Source organism: Chanos chanos, chromosome 5 (genome assembly GCF_902362185.1).
Source record: "Chanos chanos chromosome 5, fChaCha1.1, whole genome shotgun sequence".
Classification (NCBI taxonomy): domain Eukaryota; kingdom Metazoa; phylum Chordata; class Actinopteri; order Gonorynchiformes; family Chanidae; genus Chanos; species Chanos chanos.
In genome coordinates this window covers 18,303,856-18,317,033 of record NC_044499.1, presented here as the reverse complement: position 1 = coordinate 18,317,033, position 13,178 = coordinate 18,303,856, and the positions used below count along the sequence as shown (strand labels likewise).

Here is a 13,178-nt window from a genome sequence, read left to right as displayed (position 1 = left end):
GTTATTCCCATAATCTTCATGTGACTTCATGTGACCCAACATAGGCAACGAATGAGAACAAAAAGATTAAATGAAATGGAGGGGTTCATTGCAGAAAAGAATAAACCAGATATAACAGAAATGTATAAGGAATCATTTACATCAGATCTCTGTGTCAAAAAGAAAGAGCAGTGAGCTGAAATGTGGATGTCGAGACGTTAAAATCCCTGTAGGCAGGGATGTTGTGAGCAGACACTTGTGCTTTGGCCAACCAGCCAATGTAACTGGGTCTTTATCTCTCTGAGGAAAAATGTCTTGGTGTGCCTTGGGCCAACCAACCCACTGAGCATACTCCAAGAATGCCCCTCAGAGAGCAAGTGTATGAATAACAGACAGCATGGATGCCATCCTGCATATGCAACAGATCGTCTCCTCTGAGGTGTGACGTCAAAGAACGTGTGGATAGTTTTTACACAGAGAACTGAGAAAAGGTTTTGGAATGAAAAGAGTGATTTGGAGGTTTGAGATTTCAGATGGTGCAATAAAACTGGTTCCATGAAGAGTGTGCAGAAACCCTTTTGTGGTTGTGTGGTTGATGGTCATTTTGGCCAAAGAGCCCATTGGTTTTAGGTTTAGATCCAACAGTCAGCTATTACACGTTCTTTTCGTTGATTCAAAAATGCTGTGTGTATGATAGCATGCTGTATATATCTATTAAATTTAAAATCAGATGTATCAAAGCTCATTTACCTCAATACAGTTTACTGGTAGCATTTAAGAAACACAAGATTAATAACTATGTTGGATGATACTGTATGATCTTATTGGACCAGAGAAACATAGTCTGCACCCAGACTGTAATGCTTGCAAGCCCATATATTGTGTTTGCTGGCTAGAAAATGAAACGAGAATTACAGCATCAGCATAGTGTAGACAAACTAGATTTTGGGAATTTCTTGTTCAAATTACTACGGTTTGATGCTCTCTGTCTTTCTCTCTCTCTCTCTTTCTCTCTCTCTCTCTCTCTCTCTCTCTCTCTTTCTGTATCTCTCCACTGCCTGCTGTCATCTGCTGCATAGTTATTGTTACTTCCTCTCCCAGCTGCATCTCTGGAACTTTCCTTGTTCAGCCAGTTCTCTAGTGGTCCAGTACTCCAGGACCCTCCCTGTAAACTAAAAAGTACATCTCCTGTAACTGCTACTATGTTTCTGTTAAGTTGCTCTGTATATAAACATAACTGTGGAAGGTCTAGCACACAGATGTAATCTCTTTCTACCATAATGAGTGGGCTGTAGTGTACTCGGTGCTCAAGTTCTTTGAGTGTTGGACTTGTGTCTTCTAATGTCTGTGGACACTTAACACTTTGTTGGATGTGAAATAAACGTGAAACATATGCAGAAATAAAGCCTGTCTTTTGTTGCCTTAATTTAGATCAGATCTCTGGCAAAGCAGTTCCTTCCTCAAAATCATCTGACGAAAGGAGGCAAATCTTCCTTCAGATGATGTCTGGACAAAGAGTGTTGTGGTGAAAATGTCTAGAAAATCTAAAACCTAAATCAAAAATCAGATTGTGAACAAGATGTTGGCTCAGTTCATGAAGGTCCTCAGAGATTCATGCATGTAGATGCACCTGAGAACCAGTGATCATAGGTTTGGCTTAGTCTATGGTTTGGTGCAGATATTCAAATAGCTGGATAATGCAGTGGGATGAATGCCTTGTGCTGTTCCATCCCTGACCAGTTTTCTTAAATATACTAGAAAAGTTACAAAATGTTCTCTTTGACAATCATTATCTCAAGTGTCTATCATAGCATGTAAACATTTATTACCATGACGACTTTCAACAAACTGGTCATGTCCTCTGACCGTGACCATCTGTATTTCTGAGTCATCCCTTTGCAGGGAGTGATGTGGATGTCACATGGTTACTAGCTGTATTTCGCTCCTTTAAAGGCAAAAAGCTAACTTGTTATGTAATCTTTTTATAACATCTTCTGAACCTATTCACTGTTCAGGTAACATAACAAAGGAATTTCAAGGTTTCTCAAGATGCTGCTTCCAGTACATAGTGTCATTTCATTCCTTTGGGCTATTGTGTGTTGAGGAAAAACTGACCAGTGGTATCCAGTTTTATGTTTGAATGTAAAGTAGAAACTCCCGTCTCCCATATGGCTCATCAGACATCCAGCATGCCCCTCCTCCCCCAGCTCTCGCCAGCTTTCACCATATCTCTCCCTAGGGCACTGTCAGTCTGCTCAGGTATCCATTTTAATGGGTGTGGGTGTGTATGTTTGTAGAAGAAAGAGAGAGAGAGAGAGAGAGAGAGAGAGAGAGAGAGGGAGAGAGAAAGCGTGAGAGAGAGACAGAGAGACAGAGAGAGAGAGAGAGAGAGAGAGTGAGAGTGAGGGCATTGGTAGGGTTGAGTTAGAGTGTAAGCTCCTTGACTTGTTGCCCAGTTGGTAACATGGGGCTCCACAGGGCCATCCAAGCAGCTCATGAGGGAGATCTGACAACACTGAGGGCCTTACACTCGGCAGGATGTCTCAGCTCAGCCATATCTGATGCCCAGGGGGCATCACCTGCTCACCATGCTGCCCGCTGTGGTCATTTGGACTGCCTAAGGTTCCTGGTAGGTGAGGTAGGACTGTCCGGACATGCCCGTGCGTGGAATGGAGCAACCCCAGTCCATGATGCAGCTGCAACAGGGCACCTAGAGGAGCTGCAGTGGCTGCTGGGACATGGAGGCTGCAATATCGAGGTTAGAAGACTCTTCTTGCTCAGTGCTCAGACTGAAACACAAAATTCAAACCTTTCTGTGACAACTACTCATTTTACTGGCTAATAATTAACATAAAGTCACTTTAGAAGTTGGTTATGTTGAATACTATGATCTTGAATGACAGTCACATTTGTAAATCTCTGGAAACGTATACAAGGATTATTTAACTACACACATAGACGTGCAGTGAAAGGTGCAGAAAAAAAACCCCATTACTACCACTATTACTGTATGTGTCAGCTGACATTTTGCTGCATGTCTATATATTTCATTAGCAGACTAACAGTACAGGTTGAGTAGGTAACTGATTGCTCATCTCTGCAGGACCGAGATGGTGCAGGGGCCACAGTTCTCCACTTGGCAGCACAGTTTGGCCATGCTGAGGTCATGCAGTGGCTGCTGTCCATCAGAGGAGGGACAGGGGTGGAGACCGACAGCGGAGCTCTGCCAATCCACTATGCAGCAGCCAATGGGCATCTCACCTGTGTCAAACTGCTCGTATCCCATTTCCCTGGGTCAGACCATCACACACACGCCTTCAAAATGATCTTGTCTTACACATTCTGTTTTAATAAGGTTTATTCTTCCTCCAAAATTAACCACCACTGTCTCTGCTGATTCAACTGTATCAACAAGTTTATGTATTGATACTAATTTTAACAGGAATATTCCTAGTGTAAGGACAGGGTTTATACAGTACTTTAGTTATGGCAGGTGGAGGAAGATAGTAGAAGCATCATAGAATCAGTTAGAATTACAGTACAGGGCAGAGCAAGTCTGCGAATTAGTGTTACAATGTTCAGATATAGAGCTCCAAATGAAGGATCACAGGACAGAACAGAGTGAGAATGTAAAGTAGGGTCACAGGACATAACAGAGTGAGAGTGTGAAGTAGTGTCACAGGACATAACAGAGTGACAATGTAAAGTAGTGTCACAGGACATAACAGAGTTAGAGTGTAAAGTAGTGTCACAGTACACAGGTACAGAGCTCTATCCGAAGAGCTCTCATATGTTCACTCTCACCAGTCATGTTGTATCTCACAGAAAGTCTTAGTCATGGTCTAATATGACAAAGGTGTGTGTGTGTGCGCGCGCACACACATGTTTGCGTATTTGTGCGTGTGAGCCTGTGGCAGCTGTGCATGGAGGGCAATTGAGACACCCGTTGTTGTCTTTTTGGGGGTCTGTGCAGTGTGTATAGCAGTGAAGGTGGTGACGGGGTGTGTGGGGGGGAGGGGGGAGCTTTGGGGCTTGCTGACATATGTCCAATGCACACACTTCTCACTCTCTCCTCCATAATAAATGAGGAGAGGCTTACCTACCACATGTCACCACCTGAGCTTTCACTAGTCCTCAGTGTCGTATATTCCTCCCGATAGCACACTAAAGCCACGATCAGTACCCCTGAATGCAGTGACAGTTCTCTGAGGCAGTGCACATAGTCTATTGTTTACAGCAATCCTATATGACTTTATCAAAGAATTCATGTGATTAATTTGCTGTACATACATAGGAAATATGGCTTGCACTGGCACATGTACACTAAAGAGTATGAGTTATAATGAACTTTCGATCATGTTTTAAACGAGAAATCGACTGTGTGTGTATTATTGCACAGGTGTATGGATCATCAGACATACACAGGTGCCACCCCTTTGTACCTGGCATGTCAGGGGGGGCACCTGCATGTGGTGGAGTACCTAGTGAGGGACTGTGGGGCAGACGTCCACCAGAGGGCCTTGGATGGCATGAGTGCCCTTCATGCAGCTGCACACATGGGACACCATGCCCTGGTAGTTTGGCTGGTGAGCCACAAATTTGAACAACTATCTCATACATTGAGCTATTATTTTCAAATTACATATTTAACTTTTTTTCTGGCACAGATTAATTATTTGGAACATGCTATTTTTGCAATGCAAAGATCATTGGTTACATTGGTACAAACAAGCGCTATTCGCTTTCAAAATATCGGTTCAGTGTTTATAGGAAAGATATGCAACAATTTGCTCATTTTCTGTTCTGATAACACACAAAACAACTGATCATTTTAATTTATCAAAGTAATGTCCTCATGCAGCACACAGTGTTGAAGGATTTTTGTCTGTTAGAATTAGCCGTGTATTTTAAAACAATAAACTAATGTATTGTGTCTATAGTTTCAGTTTATGATAACTAAAGACAAATCATGCTAAATATTTAGTTTTAAAAGAATCATCAGATTACTTGTCAGGCTTCCCCCTCACAATTTCCCCAAAATACGCCGCCCTAATGTTATACGTACAATTCAGTCTACTCTTGTTTTCAAGGCATCTTTCACAGACATGGACCTCTCCTGTCAGGATACGGATGGAGCCACACCAATGCACTTCGCTGCAAGTGAAGGACACCATCGTATCTTAGAGCGCCTTTTACTCATGGGGGCAAAGGTCGTGAAAGATCACTGTGGCGGAACCCCTTTGCATGATGCTGCAGAGAATGGAGAATTAGAGGTGTGAAAGTGAGCATTTCGTGTAACTGTACCTGATACGTTCTCCGTGAAACTGCTCTTTTCGGAATGGGCTCGGAACACAATAACAGTCTCTGAAGAAGGGGTTTGACTTTTCATCTCTATTTCTCATATTCATGCTCCTTCTTCCTCTAGTGCTGTCGAGTCCTATTGACCAATCAGATCAACCCACTGGAGCAGGACATAGATGGCTTCAGTGCAGCTGATTTGGCAGAGAACAACGGGCACCATGACTGTGCCAAGTATCTCCGTGCTGCTGCTAGTGTAAGGTTATTCATACTCGTCACGTCCATACAATGTTCTTTCTGGTCTTCACACAATATATCACAATGATATACAAACTTTTAGAGGCTGGTTTCCACTGATAAACTAATTCATTTGTACTAATATTGGTATATCAATATCCATACCGAATATGTATGCATTAAATGTAATGTTTGGCATTTCACGGTGGCTCAGTGGTTAGCACTGTTGCCTCACAGCAAGAGGGCCATGGATTTGAATCCCGGGTTTCGGGGTCCCAGGTCCTTTCTGTGTGGAGTTTGCATGCTCTCCCCTTGTTTGCATGGGTTTCCCCCAGATCCTCCGATTTCCTCCCACCACAAACACATGCATTCTAGGATTAGCTCTCCTGTCAGTGACCTTGACACTGACAGAAAGACCTGGAGTTGGTCCCTGAGCGTCAGTGACGGCCTAGCTCATAGTGTGTGTGTGTGTGCTCACTGCTCTAGTGTGTGTGTGCTCACTGGTGTTAGGATGGATTAAATGCAGAGGCTGCATTTCACTGCTCACTGTTCAGTATGTGTGAGACAAATAAAGTACTGCTACTTCTACTTCTGAAAATGGGTCTTAAAAACAAAACACTTTAAAAGGAGGAGATAGTGAAAAAGACTTCCAACATATGCTTCCTATCACAGCTGGGGAGCAGAACTATTTTAACAAAACTTTTAGAGTTTTATTTACCTCTTAACACAGGATGTATCATGTATAGTGATAGTATGAAGAGCTGGGTAAAATCATACCAGGAAAATTTTCAATCTAACTAGATGAGCTTTTATTATTAAGTACAGGCAATCTGTTCTTCACAGAGCCATCATAGAGAAGATAGATAGATAAGGAGAAACCATTTAATCCATTTAAGGTGCACAAATGATTTGGTTATCATTTGATACACATACAGGGAGTAAAACTGTTGGCAATATCTCTCTGTGTGGATATTGTTTCTGAACTATTCGGGGATTAACTTCTTTGTGCTTCACAGCACATAACTGGCCAGAGCAGTTGGCTGACCCGTCTGTTTCCAGTATGATGAATATTTTAGATATGGCAGCTTCTGTGTACATGAATGTGGGTGTGTTTGTGTGCATGTGTGTGTTTTGGGGTACAGAATTTTTATGGTAGTTGTTATTTCCTTAACTTTATGACAAATGCTGCATAGTTCCACAGGCAGTGTGCAAAACAAGAAGCAAAACCCAAATGTATCCTCCTGTTACACATATTTGGTAACGCAAATGGAATAGGAATTGGTCTTGGCCCAAGACACTGACTTTATTGATGGCACTGAACATGATGTGCCAGACAGCTCACGGCATTAATTATGCGGAGGGGTAAAATCAATAACCAAGGAAGAACAACCAAGGAAGACTTTTTTAAAAAATAAAAATTAAAGATCTACTATAGCCCATAGTGACTTTGTGATAGTTGATATGGACAACTGAACATGTCAAACTTTTGGAAAAACTTGATTTTACACTATTCTGTTGTGCCTCTCTTTGAAATGCTCTCTTTGAAGCCATGTTGCATGAACAAAAGAACTCTCATTTGAATAAAAAAATGTGTAAATCACTGGAAACACACTGTCCAACCCGTCCTTGTCCTCAGCTAGTATGACAGTGATGGCACGTCAAAAGTGATACACCCAGACAGGACTTGGCTAATGAGTTTGGAGGATTGGCTCAGGGAGGGGGCTATCACCTATCATTTACTCCCTCCCCGCGACGGCTCTTTAGTCCTGGGGGCGAGCGGGTTATGAGATCCCCTGGTTTGGGTTTCACCTCTTCATACATGCTACCCATGGGTTTGTCAGAGGGCATTTTCTGTCCTGGTATGTTTTCTGTGCATCATGCCAAGTCAATCCATTATGCAGTTAACTTCCAATATGTTTTGTGATGGGGATCTTGTTTATATTGATATGTCATCAGATGCACCAAGACTATTCAACTGTTTGGGGGAATTTTAAATTGTCAGTGGAACCACTGAGAGTAGCAAAAGATACCTTCCTAAAAGCTTTATGTATCACATATACATATTCATGGTGTTTTTAAAGATCAACAAATGATTTTATCTGTTGGATGGACAATGGACATAATTCTATCTACGCGTTCATCTGCTTGTACACAGAGTAAGAGAATAGTACCCAACATGCACCTCACAATGTGCATAACCTGTCAGTCAGACTGCAGGTTAGTCCCACTGCAGTGGTTACAGCATATCAGATCAGTGGTGTAATGCCCACTGCCTCTTCAGAGCAACTTAAGGTGCAGTGTATGGATTCTTCAGTGATACTCAGTTAAACTTGCGTAACCCCAACATGAAAGCTATAAGGATGACTTGTTAGTCATTGGCATGATAGACTGATTTGCTGGCCTGTGGGCGTGTGTGTTGTGTGTCGTGTGTTGTGTGTGTGTATGTGTGTGTATGCGTGGGTGTCCTTCACATCATCTGCTAGCTAGCTAGCTCATGACAAATCTCTGTTATGCTAATGCTTGTATTACTAGCCATGAGAGAAGACAAGACCAAGTCAATCAAACTATGAACAATGACTTTATGTTCCTATCACTTTAACTGACATGTCTTTGTCTTCTTTGGAGATGCACTGTAGGTACATCCTCCAAAGCTCCCACCCCCTCACACTTGCTTTTGATTTCCAGAAATACATACGTCCACACAACAATTGGACTTTCTCTTTATCCGAGACATTACTGGACACCCAATCCCTCGCCTTAATTATTAACTCCTTCCTAAAAACAGCAACCAATCAGAGTTTATTGTTCATAGCGCACTGATCCTTGGGGTTTTGGACACTCAGTGGCAGAGATGCTGATGGGAGTGTCAAAGCAGGGCTAGCGTGAGCCAGATTCAGATCACAGGACATCTTTACAACAAAGGACCACGAATTCTGCTGCTGTGACTTAGCTGAAAGCTGTGAGTAAAGTTTTGTGTGCAGATCTTCAGACTAAAAAAAAAAGAGTTTCATCCAGCAGTAACAAATAGTATTCTGAAATCAAACAATTATTGAGATATTGGAGTGTTTTCCAATTAGCATTTTTCAAAATTGTCTGCTTTACAGAGAGGCAAATAGACATAGGTGTGTGATTGTTTTATGATGCTGTATTTACCAGGCACTATACAAAGGTTCTAGATATTGAAGATCAGAGTAAACAAATTTCACATGTCTTCAGAAAGTCTGTGATTGCTTTTTAAAATATATAAAAGCATCACTTACCAGTTACATGGTCACAGGATTGTCCCATGAGCTACAAACAGTTTGTTGTCTGGTCCCTATTAACATTTTATAATTTTGAGTTAAAACTAGTGTTCAACAAGATAACACAGATTTTTTTTCCAGCACCCTGAACTGTATGTATAAAACTCAAATTAGAATATCTATCTGAGTGTTCAGTATTACGAGAAAGCTAGGAGTGCATTCAGATGGTTATTGTTATTAAATAACTTGCAAGATAAAATGCAGATATTTTAACCAAAAGTCTGATTACCAATAACTCTGCTATCATTTTTCCCGACTGATTTGAGTGGCTGAGGGGTGAGAGTACTAGAGTTCCAAATGTAATTAGGACAACATTTCAGGTAGAAATGATATTGTCTTGTACATGGGTCCACGAACGTTCTAGAAGATTCTCTGGGTAAGCACGCAGCTCTTTAAGATCAGGCAAAATCATACAGAACTTATTGAAATGCCGTTTTAGAATACTTTATAACGCCACCACATAATTCAGACAGCATTTAGCAGAGATGACAAAGTTTCCTTGTGTGAAATTTGGTATAGTGGGTAGCACTTTGACTGGTGAATCACAGCAAATGCCTGTATGAGTCACTTGAACCATCCTATCAGGTGACTGTACCGTATAGGCAGTCCTCATCCAGCGTACACAGCAGGAGGTGTGCTATACTAAACACTGTGGTCTCCTGTTTCACATTTCTTATGACTTTATCCTCTACCTAGGAGACCTGTTTGTCTTCCGAACAGACTGCTTTGGTGAAGCATCTAGTACCCTCCTGCTGGATCACATAGGATAGTCTTCAGTCCTACATTTATGTTTTGGAATATTCTCTGTGGATTTGATAGGATGCGTTGCACACACTTGAATTGTTGACTGTTTATGTGCAACTTTGACGGTAACTTTGTTGTGTGTTTCAGCTCCAACACTCAGAGGCTAACCCTCTTCAAGCAGTCACACCCCTGGAGGGAGAGAAAGGCTGTACTGAAACCACTATTCACCATCAGGCTTTGAAGAACCAAAACGAGAACAAGAACCTACAGAACAGAATGGAGAACAGCAAGGTGGTCGACATGCGAGACTGATTCGTCACTGATTCAATATCTACCCAGGGCACGGTCATGCTTAAACAATGTCATTTTTACCTATTCCCAGCAGCCAGTGAAAGAAGTGCCTCCACAGCCTCGACTTTCCTTACCCTATCCAGATTCTGCATCTACTGGTTTACCATCCACTCATTCTGGGAGAGCTGCTGCAAACACCATTCAGCATGTGCAAGTGGCCTCTACTGGTGAGAATACTTGTTCTTATGTGTTCCTCAAACATCAGCTACTAGATGGGTTTTCTGAGTCAAAGGACACTGTGTATGATTTGCTTTCCAGTTGTCACTTCATTCAATATGATGAAGCCAATAGAGGAGGAAAAGAGCCTCCTGGCTCAGATGAAGACTGTGAGGTCAATGAAACATGCAGGGATCACGGCAGTTTTCACTGGACAAACAGTAAGTTCTTCTCAAACCTCTAAAAATGACTTGAACTGCTCGGTAACTACTCAGCATAGACTTAGAAGAGGGGCTGTAAAACCAGGCACGAGCATTAGAAAATTATGCTTATAATAAAATGGAAATTTCAACTTGCTTTAGTCTATGGACTATGAACGTTCTCACAAGTATATGCACCTGTATTTTCTTTGCACAAAGAGAACAAAACAAAAGGATAATTTGTCTACCGAGGTCTATCTCATTATTTGTGGTAGCGTCACCCATGACAATTAAAATAACGTGTGGATGTGACTGTTTACAGAAAGGAGAACATGAAATGGTGCTCCTTCCATTAGAGGAGGCAAATCTGATCGACATTGACTCTCTGGTTCCAACTCATGACGAGAATGGACACCCCATTGCAGAATGGAAGAGGCAGGTAATGGTACGCAAACTTCAAGCTCGGCTCCAGGATGAGGAGGATGAGAGACAAAAGGTAACTACTTAAAACAGACTATTTCCTTTTAATTAGTGCTCAGCCATTTCCTGTACTGTCCTTCAAATACCAGTTTTCAGTATCATACCTTCCCATTCTTACAAAGTGTAGGTGATATTACCCTATTACCATCTACTGAGAATGTATCTTCAAAACTTGACTTGTGTCTGATTTTGTTCTGCTTCTAGGAAAAGTATAACAAATATGCAGAGGTGGATGGCTGGAGGTATTCTCAGGTCCACAATGCCATTTTAGGTCCTTTCGGTGAGTTGCTGACAGAAGATGATTTGGTCTACCTGGAAGAGCAGATTGAAAATGCCTCCTTACAAAAGAGGTGCCAAGCCTATGAGCTGGAATTAGCCAGGCTAGCGGAGGAACTCAGGGCAATCCTTCCTGCCCCAGTTGTCGATATAACAGTCAATACCCAATTACAGCAACAGTCTGACACTGAGGGCCCTCTGCCACTGCCTGTCTGGTACAACCGTATCTCCAGTATTGTTAAGAGCATGTCCCAGCTTTTGAACAACCTTGGCAACAAAGAGGATGTGGAAGGAATCTGCAAGATGCCAAACTCAGATCTGGCATGTGTCTTCACCCATCAGCCAGAGAGACAAAGCTCTGTCAGAGAAAGAAGAGAAAAGGTGGAGAAGGAGATCCAGGAGTCAGGAGTTTGCGTTAAAAGTTTGAGGTCAAACTTTGAGAGTCAAATAGAGACCATCTACCCATTTTCGGGGCTGGTTAACAGTCGACCTCAAAATGACACAAACAAACAGGCGATCTGCTCTTCCGCGAATGGGAAACAGTCATTGGGACTCACAATCCAAGGCAGTGCTGTGAATTCCAACAGTGATACCAGCACGAGATGTAAGCAGGCCAACAACAAGGAGACTGTTAAAGTGATGGAGACCACCACTTTGCGAAAAGAGCGCATTGTTGTTTTGTTTTTAAGCCACTGGAAAAAATCAGCATATGCCATATCACTGAGAGCAAAAATGAAACAGGGGCTCAGTTTGCAGAACTCATCAGAGAATAACCACAAAGTTGAAGGTACAAATGTTTCATATTCTCAGAATAGCCATTTCTCCCTGTATCACCTCTACAAGCAAAGGACTGCAATAGACAAGATGATTGGCAACTGGAGGCATATTGTCACAGGTCTCACATCACGTCAGATTCAAAGACTCCACAGGAAGCGGGTCATCTACTCACCTGAGCAGTTTCTTCCCCGTGTGGATGGTGTACCTGTAGATTACGACTCTCTTACCCTGGACCTCTTCATGCTTGGCTACTTTCACATCCTGGAGCAGGACCTCCCTGCTGAGGAGCGGAAAATGAGGCACCTGCTGTGCTTCGAGGTGTTTGACCACGTGGGCAGTTTCCCTTGGGAAACAGTGCGAGACTTCCATCGAGCTGTCCTGCGGGATATAGAGGCAGGGAGACGGGAGTGGAGGGATGGTTTTGAGGACATCAAGGCGCAGTACTTTGGAACAAAAGGACATTTTGTTTCTGGTGGATCTTCAGTGGATTCATCTGTTGAAATGACTGTACCAAGAGTCATTGTTGAGAGTGCCACACCAGATGAAGGTGTATCTCTCAGAAAAAGTGATTTCTCCTGTTTCAGTAATGAAGAAATTTGCAAATATATTGACCGTAGTTTTGCTTTCTGGAAAGAAAAAGAGGCAGAGATGTTTGATTTTGGGCATTAACCAACACCTTCCTTTGTCTTTTGATACCTTTATATTGCACTGTACTAGTCGCACATGTGCTCTTGATTTACAGTGTGCTTGTGTGTTGGGAATTAAGGGCTACATTGTGTATAACTGATATGACTGTCCTATGAAATAGAATAAAGTATGCTATTACAACTCTACTGCTAAAGCTACCAAATAGCTTAGCTGGAAGCTCAGGATATCCAAAGTTCCATTGCATATACTATTTATATGTATTCATGGAGGTTGGACCTCAAATCAGCATTCCCCAGGGAAAAAAAAAACAATATAGTACAATCAGACAGCCTTGTGCAAAAACAGAGCTGTCATCATGCTTCTTGTTTGAGTGCTGTGATGCAATAAAGATCTTGTTTTCATCAAAGTTGACATAGTTCTTGTGAATTTGTCTACACTGTAATAACCTTTACTGTACAATTAACTGTAATTTACTGGAGATAATTTGCTGTTTATTTACAGTTTACAGTTTTGTACTGCATTGAAAAATAATAACACTTCACTGTATTTGTATTTGTATAATTTTCTTATCTCTAACGTGCAGCTCTCGGCTGTAATTTTAATGTATAATTGCTGTATTTCAGCCCCCCATAGTAATGCGAAACTCTGAACTCTGTTTCAGTTTTCAGTGAAACTTCAGAAACAGTGAAACTATAGCCTATGAAATGATGAATATCAGGCATGCTACACA

General features: G+C 41.9%; 1 protein-coding gene across 1 annotated transcript; it reads left to right on the top strand.

The window, feature by feature from the left end:
* Window positions 1-2,443: 2,443 nt before the first annotated feature.
* espnlb (espin like b) lies at window positions 2,444-12,469 on the top strand. The gene is made up of 10 exons (XM_030774731.1): window positions 2,444-2,737; window positions 3,083-3,273; window positions 4,379-4,565; window positions 5,070-5,252; window positions 5,405-5,533; window positions 9,708-9,851; window positions 9,946-10,078; window positions 10,170-10,289; window positions 10,582-10,763; window positions 10,952-12,469. The coding sequence occupies exons 1-10, from the start codon at window positions 2,444-2,446 to the stop codon at window positions 12,467-12,469; spliced, it is 3,081 nt and encodes a 1,026-aa protein (XP_030630591.1).
* Window positions 12,470-13,178: the final 709 nt, after the last annotated feature.